Source organism: Camelus dromedarius, chromosome 8 (assembly GCF_036321535.1).
Source record: "Camelus dromedarius isolate mCamDro1 chromosome 8, mCamDro1.pat, whole genome shotgun sequence".
Lineage (NCBI taxonomy): Eukaryota > Metazoa > Chordata > Mammalia > Artiodactyla > Camelidae > Camelus > Camelus dromedarius.
The window spans coordinates 49,250,500-49,269,348 of record NC_087443.1 but is presented as its reverse complement, the minus strand read 5'-3'; the positions used below and the strand labels follow the sequence as shown (position 1 = coordinate 49,269,348).

General features: G+C 38.8%; 1 protein-coding gene across 3 annotated transcripts in view; it reads left to right on the top strand.

Moving 5' to 3' along the window:
- Nucleotides 1–18,849, top strand: part of RNLS (renalase, FAD dependent amine oxidase) — a 267,716-nt gene that overhangs the window by 237,358 nt on the left and 11,509 nt on the right. The window contains exons 7-9 of one of the 3 annotated variants that reach the window (XR_010381952.1): nt 1,697–1,873; nt 3,742–3,864; nt 4,694–4,752. Coding sequence is in view for 1 of the 3 variants with exons in the window: in XM_010996271.3 (XP_010994573.2) it covers nt 1,697–1,849 (153 nt within the window). In the remaining 2 variants the exon portion in view is untranslated. The other 2 variants (XR_838403.3, XM_010996271.3) reach the window with 2 other exon arrangements.

Sequence of the window (18,849 nt, the reverse complement as noted above, 5' to 3'; positions counted from 1 at the left end):
CAAGACAGCAGGTTGTACATCTTAAATACGTACAAGTTTTATTTGTCAATTATACTCCAATAAAGCTGGGAAAAAAAGAAATTACAATTCAGCGTAATAACTTAAAACTATGGCTTAATTTTTAAAAAGAGGATCTGCTATGTCTGTGATAGGTGATATTGCTATCAAGTGACCTTCAGAAAAGTGAGAGGATACTCTCAACATCTTGCATTTGTATCTGAGTGACACAGGTCTTTAAAGGTCCGTATCTTTAGAGATTCAACAAGGAAATAATTGTACTTTTTCTTTTTTTAAAGCAAAAAAAAAAAAAAATGACATGTAAATTAAAAAATCTACACCAAGTTTTTTTCTGGTTTTAAAAAATTATAAAAGCATATACTAACTCAGCCTTACAAGAACCAAAATCTCGGCTCCATAATCCAAGTAACATTTATTACATTTCTTGATTTTTTTTTTTTGGTATGAATTTTAAACAAGCAAACCCTTAGGGACTTTATTACTCTCCATGAAAACACTGTATGAGAGAGACCAGAACTGCCACAGTAGTCTGTGTGAATGGCGCCCCCTGAAGTTGTGCAGGAAAGCGGTCCCAAGTGAGACTGCGTTTATACTAGGTTTGTGTAATTTGGTTTTTTAGAGAGTTTTCAGTGTTTCAGTACCCAAACCATCCCAGTGTCCAAGATAATACATTCAGCTCCCACTCATTGTCCTCATTGTGAATGTTTATTAGCAACATACATTGTAATTTTGAGAATATTTTTTCCTAGGAAATAACCTCTCTACTTTTTTCATCATTTCAAATATTATAAACCTGGTTATACAAAATAAAATAAATCCCAGACTTCAGCTGATTCTTCCTGCTTTTCATTCATAAATAGTAAATTCTGCATTTTAATAGTCTTTATTTATAAGTTTGTATTTTTAAAATTTGAAACACTACACTCTTTTTATCTTGCCTTTCAGTCATGTCCCTTCCTCTGGTCAACCTCCTGCCCCAGCACACACATACACACAGATTCCTAAGCAGCCCATAGGTGTAGGCATTTACACGTGCTGTTCCTTCTCTTTAGAAAGCCCTATTTCTGTTTCCTCCACTAGCAAACTTTTATGCATCCCACAGAACTCAAGTGAAATGACCCATCACCTCCCCTCTGAAGCTTTCGCTGTCCAGTATACTGGGCTGAGTCTCCTCCCATGTGTTTTATAGCACCTTGTCCTTCACTCTGTCTAAGGCCTTAGACTCCTATGTACCAGCAGTCATGCTGAACTGGAAACTCCTTAAGGACACAACCCTTAAATCTCTCTTGTATCCACCTTGCCTGACAGATAGCAGGTACTCAATAATTGGTGAACAGTTGCATGAATTTCATTTCCGCCCAATGAAAAAATTCCCTGTACTCTCAACTAATTTAGCAGATTACAACTTAGTAAGTTAGAAGTTCAATACATTTCTGATTCTCTCATCAAATAACAGAAAATGTAAACATTTAAGAATGTCGCCGTAAACACTTGGAGAGGGGAGGAGTTTAGGAGTCTTGGCTTTGTTTTCTGTTGCTTGTTGTGAAACATCTTGATTTCTCCAGGTGGAGAAACCTCTCCTAGGTGGGCATTGATGTGACATCACAGTAGAGCACAGAATTGCAATCCTTTCTTTGTTTTATTATTTTATTAATTTATTTATTATTTACATTTTCAGGTTACAAAAGCTGCTGCCAACTACCCAGGACAAATGACTCTTCATCATAAACCTTTCCTTGTGTGTGGAGGGGATGGGTTTACTCAGTCCAACTTTGATGGCTGCATCACTTCTGCCCTACGTGTTCTGGAAGCTTTGAAGAGCCATATTTAGTACCTGTGTTCTTATTCTCTACAGGTACGTTGGGGTTTTGTTTTCACGATTTGTTGTTATTGATTATTTTGTTTTCTATTTTGTTGAGAGAAATTACTGAAAAATTGTTCTTTACTTGTTTTTTCGTGTGGGGTATAAAATCAATTTTATAATTTCAATAGTTACAACTCATGCTAAAATGAAAACTCCTTGGACTTTATACTTTTCTTCACTTTTCTGAATTGCCAGGACTACTCCTTGTTGGAGGCAAAGTAGTGTTTAGGAATAACAAGTGACTCTCCCCCCAAAAATTATGTCAAATCAAAGTAACAGTTCATGTTCCAAAACCTTTATTATCCTTTAGAAAATTTCAGTCCCAGATAAAGAATATTCATTATCAAGGCCTCATGATAAATCTTCAAGTATGTCCTTGATTTAGTATTTTTGAAATTGCTGAACTACAAGATTCCTCCTGACTGTGGGTAACAAGAGTGTAATTCTTGTTTCTCATTTCTCCTCCAAGTTATTAAATGATCCTCAATTGTAGGCCATATATGTCATCATCTCTGAGAATGCAGTTTGGAGGGCAACTTGACTGACCAAGAAATGTCTCTTCAAATTTTCAGAAAATAACCATATTCAACTTGACTTCCCAAGTCACACAGTACTTTTTAACCTTAAAAAAAAATATGAAAGATAAAATTAAATAGAAACTGAGAGAAATTATATTGATCTTTACCGTCTGTTCTCTCCTGAGGCTGGTGCTGATGCCTGAATGTGCTCTTCCGTATGTGCTGTGGCATTTAGACTGTGTCCAGTTTAATGAATTTAATACAAAAAAAAAAAAATTTTTACTGAACCAGAAAATAGATACACTTAAAATAGTTCAATAGTTGCCAACTTAGTGGTTCAGCATATCACCCACATGCTTCAGTGACAACCCCATGACTTGCTGGCTGGAGAGAAATTGATCCCCAGCCTTCCAAACAAGCTACCTGTTGCTAATTTGAAAAGCAGAATGGTGAGTTCTGCTTTGTCATTTTGAAAGGAAAGAAATTCTTGTAGCCTCCAGAGCTAAGAAAAGTTCAACAGAAGACTCCTTATCTTGGTAGTATTTAAAATCTCACACTTACATGCCCAGTATCCTACATACACAGGCACAGGCCTGGGCAGAATTGGCTTATGTATCTACAAAGTGGGTTTGGTGACTCTATGGAATGTTATTAGATGCGTCCTATTAGGAATCAATTGATGGAAAACTGAAATGCCTGCATGTGGTTAATGTCGTTTAGTTTTGAAAGCAGATAAAGGAAGAGAAATTAGTGTCATCTCAGGTATGATATGATGAAAAATACTGAGATTTCTTTCATCATTTTAGCCTACTGTTAATTAACATTTGTCTTTATTTTGGTTTTACTCTTAAAATATGGTAGAAAATATATTCAAATATATTAACTATTTTGCTTTTAACTAATGTAATTCTGGAGCCATTTGATTGAAAGCATCCTGAAGCTTTAAATAAGTTATATTAAAGCTTTAAAGTGTTATATTCATCCCATGACTGTGTCTACTCCAAAGAAGAAAGAAAAAATGATTTATAAAAGTGAGATGGGTTACTTAGAGAAAGTCTGCTTCCAAGCCATTACTGACGACTTTTAATATCTATTCCTTCGAAGTGTGTTTCCCCAATAATCCTGCATCTGCTTAGAGAAGCCTATAGCAATATGAGAAAAGATTCAGCCCTGCTTAGTGTGTAGATCATTCTTACTTAGCTATTTTAATCATTTTGAAAACTCATTTGACATTTAGATCCACCTCTAAGAGGAACAGACCAATTCCCTGATGCTCAGATAAGGAAAGAAAATGTATCAAAGGCTTGTGTTCTCTATTTTCATTTATCTCTTCCTCTTTAGAAATTGAAATGGATGTGGGAGTATCTCGTGCTGGAAGCCATCCCAGAGGGTCATGAAACTCAGATGGCCAGGATGCCCTAAAAGACCCAGGCCGAAGGCATCCGACTCCCCTGGGAAATCGGGGTCAGTACCTTTTGGAACAGTTGCCAAGGCCCATGTATGTCAGCCCCACAGGACCACACAGCGCCACACTATTTCCAAACAAGAACTTTTATTAATCAAGCCAGCCAAGGAAATCTGCTCTGTTTTGAAAAGAGCATATTCAAGTGAGAAACGGCTTGAGCAGTGGGGTGATTTAATACTTGTTAGCTGATAAATATAGCCTTTGCTGGAATAAAACTTTATGATGCAGTGTTGAAAAGCTTAATTACTAAACTGTCTATGCACGTCTTGCTCAGGCAGCCAGGGTGACAAATTATAGTAGCAGAATAGTATTTTTCACCTTTGGCATTTCTGAAGAGGGAAAGTACGTCTAAAAGCACCGAGAAAGCAGTAATAATCCCAGACCAGATATTACTGAAGGAAAAAAAGACACTTCATTGAGTCACCAAGCCTTCTGTGGAAAATGCCACCATCCCCACCCCCCGCCTACTCACTACCTTGTTAAGTAAAAAGAACAGGGTCAATTTTACATTTATCTGGTATTTTATTCTCATCCAAATATGTGTGTGTGTGTCTCCACTTTCCATCCTCCTTACACCCTTGTGAAATAAACAGAGCAGAGAATTCTTATTCACATTTGACAAATGAAGAAACTGAGGCACAGAGATTGGCCAGCCAAGGTCACATAACCATGTGCAGAACAAGAACTCAGGCAGGCCTCCTATGACCCATTTCTATTTACGGGGCACCATGCTGCTGCCAGATGAACATGATAATTAAAGCTGAGCTGAAATATTAGTTGGAGGTACAGTCAGCACCATGTGGTCCTCTTATTGATGTTTCATTTCAGAGAGCTAACACTAATCCTGATGTGATATATACAGGAGTCTACTATGGAATAAAGTCTCTGTAAGTAGTGCCTAATGATTTATATTCCCGTTATTTTAATTTGCTGGTTTATTTCCTTCTTTGGGGGGCACTTGCTGTGAGAAATGGCTGCATCCTAATGACACTGAATTTCAACCCAGCAGTAGTTGGTTGGTAGACAGACTCCCTCTGCATTCAGCCTTTCCTGCTGTATTCCTCTTTGTCTCTTCAGCCCCTTTGGTTCATTTTCCTCTCCTCTGTCAGTTTCTCCCCTTTCTTACCCCCCTCCCCATTTTTTCCTCCTGCTTCTTACCCTGTGTCCAGTTCTCCATTCTCAGAAATCTGGAATATAAATGCAATCACCTTATGATTCATAGCATTTGTAATTTTTTGGTTTAGTCTCTCTCTTTTTTCCTAAAATCTAAAGCAGTCAATGCTGCTTTTTATTCAAGTTGATTGGACAGTCATTATTTTGATTTGTCAAAAGTAATGCAGGCGTTTAGAACCGTCTGTTGCTTTCAGGGATCTCAAAGCTAATAACCTAAAAAATACATGTAAATCATGGTACCAGGCTTTCTAGGATAACTAGCCATCTCCATCTAAAGATGCTAGTTAGGGGAAGACAAGTCCCATAGAGTGGGAGGCAGGGTAAAGGTACATGCTGGTGTAATTGCAGACAGTAAATACGATGCTCTACCTCATGAAGCTGGGAATCCTAAGACAAAGAACCACGTTTCCCTGGGAGAGAGAGGGTCTCCAAACAGAAGCAGAGATCTGTCAGGAAAACACATTTGGCAACCTCCTTGCCCTCCACACCTGCCCACACCGTGGGCAGACCTGGCTGACTCCCCAACTCTAAACTGTGTATCAGTGTGCTCAGGACAAGAGAGTACTTTCTGTGGAGAAGGCTCAGTAAGACACAGAATGTGGTCTCTGGGAAAAGGAGAATGCTTCTGCAAACCCAGCAGCAGCTTAGTCCTACATCAGGCAGCATCATGTGGCAAGGTAAGCTGGGGAAGGTTAAGGTGGTCCTGTGTTTCTTTCTTAACAGATAGTAATTATAGTCCACTTAAGAGTTCATAGCAGAATCCATCAAATGAGCCTACTAAGGAGAAAGAAGCCATAAGATTTCTCCTAATAGCAACAACAAAATACCTGTGCACATATGCATATGGAATTTGCATACCAGTTTAGAGCAGGCTGGCTAGCTGTCTGTTTTTGTAAATAAAGTTTTATCGGAACATGGCCTTGCCCACCTGTTAATGGATCATCTATGGCTGCTTTTGCTCTGCAACATTAGAGATGAGTGTTTGGGACAGAGACCATACAGCCTACAAAGCCTAAAATAGTTTTCTACCTGGTTGTTTAAGGAAAAACTTGCTGACTCCTATTTGATGGCGGTGGGAGGTGGGGTGGGGGGGACAGTTACAAACCCTCCAAAATCTTTTTTAACACTCAGGGGTCTATGGACCTCAGATTAAGAACTTCTAAATCTCGACCCTATTGCTTTATGTAAATACAGGGTTATCTTATGTCCACACATCTGGTCCATTGTTCCTTGATCCTGTGCCCCATTGTAAATCCTTTAAGGCAAGCAGTACTAAGAGCACAGTCTCTGGAGTTCAAAAGATCTGTGTTTTAATCCAGACTTTTGCTCCTCATTGTGTGACCTTGAAGTTAAAGAACTTCACAGCCGCCTTCATCATTGAAAACTGAGTCAATGGTAGCTACCCCAAAAGATTGTTGTGAGGGTTAAATACACGTAAAACTTTAGCAGAGTGCTGGACACGTAGTAAGTGCTTAATAAATGATAGTGCTCATGGTGCTGACGATGAAGGGGAGGAAGAAAGAGAAGGAGAAGTGTAAGTAGATCCTCCTGGTGCCTCTGAGGGCCCTGCGAAGGCCAATTTCCTCTGCAGTTTCATAGGACACTTGGGAGAGTAGAGGGTTTGTTCATCTATTAAATGATGGTGAAACTCAGATGGTTAAAAGCTCCAGGCTCCTTCAGAACCTTCATGAGACAGAATAATAGGGTCTACCTGAGACCAGCTGTGGGCTGTTTTCTCTTTCCCTGTTATAGTTGGTAAGTAGACACTTGCTTGGGGAAAAGGGGGGTTTGCTCTAAAGTGACCCTCGATCGTATAGCAAAGGGAACTATATTCAATAGCTTGAATTAACCTGTAATGAAAAAGAATATGAAAAATATATATGTGTTTAACTGAATCGCTATGCTGCTCAACATTTTGAGTCAGCTGTACTTCAATAAAATAAAGTGATCCTTGAAAGGAAACCATGATAGTAGGTCATTACCAGGAGTAGGGATAATATAAAGTAGAAGCATTCTCTGCCACGAACGGTGTCTTTTCCTTAGCCAAGTTTGTGTGCTGAATGCAAAAAATTGCACGCTTGGATGGGATTCTGCTGAAGATTATTTACTTAATCTCTGAAATACTGTGAAAACTGGGAGTGAGTTATTTCACATTCTTAACATGTTTGGCTAAGTATGCAGATTCATTTCCTGTCCCTGGCCTTCGTTTTTAAAAGCTCAACTCCTGGTAAATTCTACAACATTCTGAACCCACCACTTTCTAGATGTGTAATCTTGAACCAGTTTCTTGTCTCTGAGCCTCAGGAGCTGCCTGTATAGAATGGGGATACTAATTTTACCTTCCTTAGGGTTATTCTGAGTGTTACAGAATGTCATATATAATGTGTTTAGCATTGTGCTCTGCCCAGGGAAAATAATAAATGTTAGCTGTTGTTATTACTATTATTATTAGTGACATATGACTTAGATAAATAATTCGCTCTCATAACCATCGCTCCATCCGTACGTACCTTTAAACCTAGCTAGGGAGCCAGTTCCTTACTTGTAAAACTCATCGGGGACTGTATTCAAGTACCACTGTAAGTTTGGCTTCATTTAGAGTCGTTTTTCCTCAGAAGTTCTTATTGACTCTTGAGTGAATTGAATGAATGAATGAATATATGCTTTATGGTTTACCGCTGTGCTCCTTAACATACCTTGCAGAGCATCCTGGTCTTCCCCAGCCAATCTTGTCTCCTCACTCTTGTGATACTGATCACACGTGTACTAACCTGTTCAACATCTCCTTGCCACCAAAACTGCGAGACCTATGAAAGCAGGGCCTGGCACAAAGGAGGCGCTCTGTAAACATCTGTTGATCCAGTGAGTAAGTGGATTCAACTAATTAATATTTCTTAAGTACCAAAGGAAAACATTGCTGATACAGAATTATCCCCTAGAAGAAAAATGTACCAACCTTATGCTCAGTAGTGGCGATAATTCCATGGTACCTACATTCTCCCTGAGTAGTTTCTATTCAGTCACTAGGTGATCTCAGAAAGTCCCTGCTTTATGCTGCCTCCCATTACTTGAGAAGTCCTTATCTGGAGGGTGGGGAAATGTGGGAGAGCTGCTCTACTGTTTAAAACCACCTAATAAACACTTGTACTTCACTTATCATCATCTTGCCTCGTATTTAAAGTTTCTGCCCATGAAGCCAAAAACTTGAACAAAAAGCACCAAACTAAAGAAGCCCGGTGCATCTGTTTCATGGTGCTCTATCTGAAAAGCTGGAGTCATATATTTTGAAATGTATTAAAACTGGATAATTGAATTATGTGGAGAGGGAGGTTAAGTGAATTTCTATTAACTGGAAATCCTTTTTTTGCCTCAACTTCTGCACTGCTGTCTTTCTAAAATGCTCGGTTCACTTTTTTTTTTTTAAGTGCCTGTGGTATGCCTAGCATATTAAAGTTGAATGAATCTTGCAAAGCCTTAGAATCAGGATTTCTTTAGAATGTTGTAAGCTCCATGGAGACAAAGGTTTTTGTCTTTTTTTTCTTCACTTTGGAATCCCCAATACCCAGAATAGTGCCTGTCACTTATTGAATGAATAATTCAAGAACATTCCAATCATCAGCAATTAATTAGGAGGCTATATTATGTAATTAAAAGATACAGCAAAAGAAATGAAAAACTAACAGTTTATGAAACCTGACAAGGTACCAAAAATGAAAATAACAAAGCTTTCTGGTTTTATTTGTGAATATTTAAGTAAGTTCCATGAAGACAGGAATCATGTGTGTCCCCCAAACATAGCACAGAGCAAGTTGCATGGTAGACCCTAAAAATATTTCTGTTGAATGATTAAATAATTGGAAGAAGGAAAAGCTTAAGTGAAAATGAGCATTACATCCTAACAAACCCAAAAGAAACAATCCTAGAAATGCAAGACTTAGAATGGGCCATCTCTGTGTAGTTGGTGCTTGTGTGTGCACGTGTGTGCCAGAGTCAGAGAGGGGAGGCCAGCGATGCTTTCCCTGTGCAAACAATCAGCACAGCTCCTGTCGCAGTGTGTTCTGCTCTGTGATTTATCACCTACCAACAGCATGTAATCAGGGTCTATTGGCTGGTTTCTTGGTATTCTTTTGATTAGAATTAAATTAAAGTTGACAAGTCTGACTCCACTAGTATCCAGTAACCCTCTTCAGGGAGAGACCACGGACCAACATCTCAGATATTGTCAATACCCTCTTCCTTTGCTCTACACAAGGCTGAGCTCCTTTCACAGTCTCTTAACTCAGCAAGTCAATACTCCTAATGCTATTAAGTGTCCAGTGTCTGTTCCTAGGCTTCCTTGTTGGGGACCCACTTGTAACTATTTCACCCAGCTAATAAGCATAAAAGGCTAACTTGTGGGTAGTGTTTACAAAAGTACTGCTCCCAAGGAAAATGCTCTGATTCTCTCAGCTTAGGCATTTATGAAGGATCCCAGAGCCTTTCCCAAAATGAGAACATTTCTGGGGGATTTGTATCAGGTCAGGGTTTTTGTGTTCTTGTTTTCAAATAAGTTTGACTTAAATAAGTTCAACTGATAGTTTTTGTATACCAGCTTTAATGTTCATAAAATTTTTATTGAGGTATAAACCAAGAACCAAAAGATGGTCAGAAAATAAACTGTTAATGAGACAGAGGCCATTGTGGAGAAAACAAAAACAGGCAAGCGTCACTTCACTGAGAAAAATGTACCATCCAGGGTGAACAGCACTTTGGCAAATTAGCTTTATATTATAGGAAAAAGCTAAAAGAATGTGCCCATAATCAGGAAATCCATTCATTTAATAAACCATATTAATATTTACAATAATAAAAACTTTACAATTATTTCAATAGATGCTAAAAATTGTGTTATAAAATTAACATATATTACTGATAAAACCTATGGTAAACTCATAAAAGGGAGCTACTCTCTTAGAGAGATGAAGGCTATTTTAAAACCTTAACAACCATCACAATTGAGAACAAATGACTAGAGTCATCTACATTCAATTGGGAAGACGTCAAAGATCCTTGCATCAATGCTTTGAAGTTTCTAGAGACGGCATTAAGGCATGGAACATATTTAGGGGATGTGGACATTGGGAAAGAAAGGCAAAATTGTTACTTATTTCTGTCAATATGATTATACTCCTAGAAAACTCAGGTGAACTAACTCAGAATTAATAAGACATTTCCAGTCACTACCAGAGAGGCTGAATTATAAATGCTCAAAAATCAATGACTTTTCTGTATGCCATAATCGATGCAAATGTATCTTGTATATATTTTTATTAATAAACAACAGAATACAAAGGAATATCTCTAGGAAGATAGATCCAGAATTTATACACGGAAACATTTTCAAAATTTTAATGATATTCTAAAAGTTTTGAATAAGTAGAAATATACACCATGTCCCTGAAGGGGACTATGGAATACTATGAATTTTTCCATTTTCCTCAAATTAATTTATATATTAAACATAATCACAATGGGATTTTTTAATATGAAAAAATAGTTCTAAAGTTCATCTGGAAAAAATTAACAGGCAAAAGTAACTAATAAGTTTATGAGCAAGCAGGTCATAAGCATTGAACTAATCAGCTGTTAAGATGTATCATAAAATTAGATTGGTAAAGCAGTTCACTATGGATTCTAGAATTGACACAAGTCAATGGAAATAATAGCTAGAAAAGCATGTAATGTGATAAAGGGAGCATTACAAAAACAATGAGAAAGAATTATTTAAAAATGATTTGAGGAAAATTGGCTATTTGGTTAAAAAAAGAAGGAAAAAAAGGAGAAAGAAATTAAATGTGATTCTATTTTTATACCATATATTGCAATAATTTCTAGATGGACTAAAGGGGCAAATACAAACTAATATACACCTTCCCCTAAAAGAAGAAACTTTAGATAAATATTCAAAACTCTTAGAAAACAAAACTAAAAGTTTACATACCATTATGAAAAAAAGCACCTATAAATGATTTATAGTAAAAATAGTAATAGCCCTAATATAAAGAAAACATCTTAACAAAGCTTAAAACTTTGGCTCAATTTTTTTTAAGAATTAAAATTTGTCGAATGAGAAAATTTTTTTAGGAATTAAAAATACTAATTTGAGGAGATATGTGTACCCCCATGTTCATAGCAGCATTATTTACAGTAACTAAAATATGGAAACAACTTGAGTGTTCATCAGTGAATGAATATATATATTCCATATATATATATATTATATATTATATATTATATATATATTATATATATATATAATGGAATATTATTCAGCCCTAAAAAAGAATGAAATCTTGCCATTTGCAACAACATGGATGGACTTCAAGTGAAATAAGCCAGAGAAAGAAAAATACCATATGAGCTCTCTTATATGTGGAATAAAAAAACAACAATCAAGTTCATAAATACAGAGAACAGATTAGTGGTTGCCAGAGGCAGGAGATTGGGGCATGGGAGAAATGGGAGAAGGAGGTTAAAAAGTGAAAAAAAATAAAAACAAATGAAAAAAACAAATAATGTCATTTACAAATGTTAAAAAAATGAATATGTAATCACATCACTTATTAAGTAGTATGAATTTGTACCTAGTCATTTGGAACTTTTCCCCCTTCTGTGGTAAATGTTTGATATTTTCCCTGTCAATACACATAGGTATAATTCATCCACTTTCACTGCTATGCATTCTTCCATTTTATGACCATACCATAGTTTGTCCATTTCACCATTGATGGACATTAAGTTGCTTTAAAGTTTTACTATTATAAACAGTGTTGTTATAAGTGTCCTTGCACATGTCTTTGTACACTTGTGCAAGAGTTTTCACAAGATATAATATTAAAAATGTATCAAAACTGAGTTGTGAGTTCAATGGAATATGTTATATATTTTTCTACTCTATGTGTTTTTAATAATTAATAATTTAAAATTAATTTAAAAAAGAAATATTATGAAGAGTACCTTAAAGCCAACTGATACACTTTTCCTGTAATTAAAATGGCTACATCCAGGTAGGGATGGGGTGAGAGACTGGGGACACTGCTTGGTAGTAGATCCTCAAGAGGATAGCAGGACTACATGGAGCCAGAATCAATGCATTTCAAGTCTACATGTGTTCCCTGGAAGTAAAGAGCCACTAAGAGCATAGACAAGGGGCTATCAAAGGCACTTGTGATGACCTTGGAATTACTTGACAGTTCTCTAATTTCCTGGCACCAAGCACTGATGTGATTCTAAGAAGAAGGGAGACCACACCCACAAATTTCCCATCTGGCTGCTGGAAATCAAGACAGACTGTCATATTTCTTTTGATGAAAAAGAGAAGAACTACAATGAGACACCACTTCAGAGCCATTAGATGGCTATTATCAGACAACAAACTAACTAACTAAACTAAAAAATAACAGAAACTAACAAGTGGTGGTGAGGACCTGGAGAAATTGAAACCTTTATGCGTTGCTGGTGGGAATATAAAATGGTGCAGCCACTGTGGGAAATGGCATGATGGCTCCCCAAAACTTTAAACAAAGAATTACCATATGATCCACCAATCCCACTTCTGGGTATATACTCAGAAGAAGTGAAAGCAGAGACTTGAGTTGATATTTGTACACTCATGTTCACAGCAGCAATACTACCAGTAGCCAAAAGGTGGAAGCAACCCAAGTTGCTTGGTTCGCCTCCATCAACAGATGAATGCATTGACAAACTGTGGTATACAATGGAATATTATGTGGTCTTAAAAAGAAGGAAATTCTGACACCTGCTACAACATGGATGAATCTTGAAGACATCATGCCAACTGAAATAAGCCAGTCACAAAAGGACAAATACTGTATGATCTCACTTACATGAGGTTCCTACAGTAATCAAATTCATAGACACAGAAAGTAGAATGGTGGTTGCCAGGGGCTGGAGGAAGTGAGGAATGGGGAGTTAATGTTTAATAGGTACAGAGTTCTAGTTAGGGAAGATGGAAAAATCCTGGAGATGGATTGTAACGATGGTTGCGGAATAATGTAAACATACTTAATGCCACAAAACTGTACACTTGAAAATAGCAAATTTTATCTTGCATATGTTTTACCACAATTTTTGAAAAGAAAAGAAGAGATTGTCTGATTATTTGTATTACAAAACCAAGGAGAGTAGTGCGGATACAAAGGGAAGTATGCTGGCTGGAGCTGAGATGGAGAATAAAGTCACCTGAAGATCAGCACTGCCCACTGTTTACTAATTTAGGCATTTAACCTTCTGCCTAGGGGCCCTCACACCTTAACCTGATGAGAGAATGCTCCTGTTCTTAGAAAATATACGCCAAAGTATTTAGTAGTAAAGGGGCATTTTGCCTACAGCTAACTCTCAGATGGTTCAGAAAAAAAAACATTAAGTAAAGAGGTGAGAAAATGCAAACTAGATATTTAAGTAAAAGATAAATGGATATCTTTGCCCTATTTTTGCATCTTTTCTGTACGCTTGAAATTTTGTTAAAATAAAATGTTACTCCCCCCAAAAAGACAATGAAAAGACACATCAAACACAATAGTAATCCCTGGGCCACTTGAATCTAACTCACCAGGCATGCTTCTTATTCATTCGTTTATTCAACCATCATTGATCAAGGGCTATACCAGGCTCTCCATGCAAAACACTTGGGATCTATCAGAGATCAAAACACTTCCGTGCCCTTACACTGGTCACATTGGAGTTTGGTTAACATAAAATGCAGCTTTGGGGGCCTTGAGACTCAGTGCATTAAAATTTCTGGAAAAGGGCCCAGAGACCCACCCTGTATAAAGTTTCCTACGATGCTACCTGTGTACGCCAAAGCAGTGCTGCTTTTCAAAATACAGCCTTTGACCCATAAGGATTTTATACTAACAATTGAGCCAGCCAAGAATTTTTTTTAATTAAAATAACAGAAAAAGGAAAAAGAGAAAAGAACAGGAAAAGAAAATAAGAATGCTGATACATGCATGTAAAAGTGTAGTTGTTATTTCATAAACTTCTGCTTAGAGCCCTGGATCACAAAGTAAACTGGGTTTCCTATAGCAAACCACTACTAGAAAATATGATACATAAATTATATCATAAATTATATCCTCTTTTCCTCTCTAGCCCTTGTACCCAACATTTCTGGGAATCTGACTCACTGGTCCTGTTCCTGACGTAACAGCACTTCCTCCTCCTGTTGTGTAGAGCCCAGAGCTGTGCTCTCCCACAGATGGCGACGTCCCGAGCGCACGTCCCATACAGCACGCCATCTGTCCTGGCCTTCCATGGTGGAGGTCGAGCGGCAGGCGGAAAGGAACTTCTGGGACCAAATGCTTCCACTTGCTAGGATGCTGTCTGAGGGAACAAGAACCTAGGACATAAGGAAACCGATTTTCTAGGCCAAAGTGCTGGGTATTTGATGCAGGTCCCTTGTGTTGGGTTGAAATCCCATGCAAACCCAACTTTCTGACCCAGATGAGAGATAACAGTTGTCTCAGATCAAAATGAAACAGGATGGGGTTAACAAACCCACATGAAACGCGCTGAGGAGCCCTCTCGGGAAACCCAAGAGCCTTCTGCACTGACCAGACCAGGGATGTTCCTGTGGTTGCCTTATGAGCTGGCACACAAGTTTTGCTATCGCTGAGAAGAGAAATCCAAAGGCTGGTTCAGCATAAATGGTCCCCTGACTGCCTTGAGGGCGGTGACAGGTGAGTCATAAGCAGGGTTAGAAAAGCGGCGACATGCTCTGGAGGCCTGGAAACGCTGCCCTCAAGTTCGTCTCATGGCAAGAGGAGTACTTCTTACGGAACTGAAAATGGAATTGCTCAAACTAAAAACTGCTGACCTCACCAGGATGACTGCTTTCCAGACCCAAGTCTGGGAAGTGCCATTGGTAAACCCCCCAAAATGAATTTGCTCATCAGGGAAGGGCAGAATTAGATCCTCTCCGATGTACTCAGTGACTTGTTCACAGCCTTAGAAGCCAGCCCTTCTCCACCTCAAAGCAAAGCACTGAAATGCTTGATTCTGTGCAGTTGTGGTAGAAATACCCTCTATCAAAGGCAAGCTCCAAATACCGCAAGCCAAAGATAAATAACAGAGGAAATCATCGAGACCATGACCTCTTGGTGACCCCCTGGCGCTAAATCTTTGCTAGACCTCAGAATATCAAAAAGGCCACCAGCCTGCCAGCAGCAGTTTATGTATGAACAGCTTGGAAGCCACCTCGGCCTGCAGAAGACTGGCCGTCTAGAAGCTTGGGAAGAGAAATCCCAAAGGAATTTCTTGGTCTGCTCCCCACAGCAAGCATTTGTTGTGTAGGTGAAGAACCCCCTTCTGAGAAATGAGCTCATTCCTGGGCCTCTGCCAGGGTCAGCCAGAAAAGGTATTTGCCTGGGAGTTGGGACGCTGTCCACCTCCTGTCCCATGGTGAGACATTAGTTTGTGAAAAAATGTTCTTTCACTAACTAGCAGAAGCATGAACTGGCAGGATCTCACAAGGGAGATCCTTCTCCCCTCCATAGATTTCAGTTATGGATTCAAATCTGCAAATACTATGGAGTGTTTGCTATATGACGAGTACTGTGCAAAGTTCTTTGAGGATGCTGAGCAGAACCTGACTCAGTTGCTCCTGGAGGGAAGCACTGAGAGGCTGAAGAAAGCCAGAATCTAACAGCCAGGAAGTGGCCTCGAATTGCTCTTGGAGTGTCTGGCCTGAAGACTGAGGCAAAGTCAGCTAAATCCTCTGAATAAAAGGAGTGGAGAGAAACTGAAGGATAAACCTGACCCTCAGTCTAATAGGAAGGAGAATTTGATTACAGGAGGGATTCAAAGAGATCCAATTTGCATCTCCCGGCTGTTAGCATCACCAAGCAGTACAAAGGTCAACTGATAGATATTGTATATGTAGAAATAGATGTCATTGTGGTTTTGGGGGGGATTTAAATTTTTTTTTTGTTTTTTTAATACAACTTATTACATTTATTTTATTTATTATTATTATATTTTAATGGAGGTCCTGGGGATTGAACCCAGGACCTTGGGCATGCTAAGCGTGTGCTCTACCACTTAGCTATACCCCCACCCCCTGTTTTATTTTGTTTTTTTTAACTTCCCTCTCCTCTTTTCAGAGAGATCATCTCTGTCTCAGAACCTAAAATGACCTCAAAGTTTAGAAGGCTTATCGGTCCTCTTCCCAGGCCCTCTCCAGAATATGAAGGATTTGGGTGAGATAAGTGGGTTCCCAAGCTTTAGTCATGGAAGTTGTTATTCAGACAAAATCTTCCATCGTTGTGTGAATAGATCAGTCACATACAGGAGGAGCAGCCCTGCAGATGAAAGCAGGACCTCCCCTGGGTTCCCCTGAGGGGTCCTCAAAGTACAGTTTGAACCATAACTAAGAAGGACTTCTCAGATCCCTGCTGCCTGGTGCTGGAACTCTGTGACCCTGTGACAGATGCCCCTCAGAATTCACGACTTCTGTCCTTGACACATCATGGGGCAGTCATCCAAATAGCTTATCTAAACCTCGTGAACCCCAAGTGTCCTATTTCAGCATGTACACCCTCTAGGAGTGAGCTCGCCCAGGCCTTGGTTTGATGATGGGTGAGAATAACCACTCAGAACTTGTTAATGTCACTGTCACTTTAGTCTTCTGTCACCACATCAAAATAAGTGATGAAAAAAAGGTGAAATTAAGGGAGAAAAAAGACCTAATAAAATTTTTTCACGCACGAGACCTTAGTTTAGGTACTAATTCTATTCACACATATAGAACCTGCTGTCTCAGGAATCCCGTTGTAAATACTCCTTTATTCAAAGAACTGTCAACTCACATTCAACTCCTGGTGAGTGTTAAACTAGAGTTTTGTGCATGAAGACATTTTATTCAATCTCATGGGTATAAAATATTTTTTAAACTTACCAAAGAAGTCTGATAGACTTGATCCACTTAGATTTTGCATTATATTGCTTTTTCTCTGGAAGAGGGGTTACACCTTCCTGTGTTTCACTGATTTTTTACTATGGACTCCAACAACTTGCTAACTCTAGTGAACATTTGTCAGTCATCTCCCTAATACGTATTGCCTTTCTCTCCAAAGGCTTCTTTTGGATGCCCTCCCTTTTCCCATCCTCAGTCCATGTAGTCCGGACAGGGCATCACCCCCATGCTCAAGTTAGCGCTTCACACAGCATTGGCCACAGCAACTGCTTTGGGGTAGAATAAACATGAGCTAAACTCATTTTATGAGATTGAAGCCCAGGATCTTGTAGGAGCGTCCCACTGGACTTGGAATTAAGAAGACTTGACGCCATTGCTGCTGTAGCCATGCCACTATATAGGGCAAGTCCAGAGCTGCCGGGGCCCACACAGGAAGGTCGAGAATAAAGCTAACACAGTAGAAGGTAGAGCCGAGAAATGAAGAGGACCTGGCATCTGAAGGCATCATCTGAGCCTGAATCCTGCCCTGGCCTTTTAGTTATGTGACTCAATAAATTCCTTTTTTTTTTTTTTAGCACAATTGAAATGTCTTTTTTAATTTTTTAAATTGAAGTATAGTTGATTTACAATGTTGTGTTAGTTTCAGGTGTACAGCAAAGGGATTCAGTTATACATACACATATTTACACATTCTTTTTCAGATTCTTTCCCATTATAGCTTATTACAAGACCCTGAATATAGTTTCCTTGTTTATCTATTTTATATATAGTAGTATGTATCTGTTAATCCCAAATTCCTAATTTATCCTCCCCGACCTGTCCGTTTGGTATCCATAAGTTTGTTTTCTCTGTCTGAGTCTATTTCTGGTTTGTAAATCAGTTCATTTGTACCATTTTTTTTAATGCCACATTCTTATTTGGCATAAACCAACCTGGCTCAATCTGTGTCACTTGGAACATAACAAGTTCTAATTTATGCATTGACCATGGAGCTATTCCTAGAAAGGAAGGATTTTTGCTTTTTCTGGTTTCTATATGTTTAGCTCGTCACCATTACTTAGTAGTAGTAGGTTAGTAACTCCTACTTAGTGAAGACTCTTCTCTCCTAGGCACTGTACCTGTAGCTTCCCACCCATCATCTCACTGGTACTCTGATTATCTCCATTTCATAGATAAGAACACTGAGGTGACCAGCACCATAATAGTTTGAAAGTGGCAGATATGGAATTTAAACCCTAGGGTGTCTGACCCCATAGCCCATGACCACCTGTTATGTGGTAGACACTGTGTAAGCACTAAGGACAACAGTGACATATACCGTCCTCATCCTTAAGGCACTTTGATTATAGTGAGAGACATATCCAACACACAGGAGCTAGGGGGTCAGCCTTCTCCCCACCCTACCCCATTTCTACTACGGCCATATCTAGTCAGTGGCAATTGCTTTTTTTGTCAACCAGCCACAGTACCACATTCCTGGAGCAGGGGAGGACATGTGGAAATGTATGGAAAGTTTTCTGGTTGTCACACTGACTGGTTGGTGAGGGCACAGCTGGCATTTAATGGACACAGGCCAGAGATGCTAAACGGTCTGAAAGGTGCAGCCCTATCCTGCTCAAAAAGGAACAGTCCTACCCAAGGTGCCAACAGCACCCTCAATGATGAAGTTAGGTATTTAAACCCAGATCCAACCTAGATCTGGTGGCACATACCAAAAGAGATTCTATTAGTGTTGTTTTAATAGGAAAATCAAAATGAAGTTCAAAAGTCTATGAAAAGCACATAAAAAAAGAGTGTCATCCCTTAAGCATCCTTTGACCACTGCCAACCATTCATA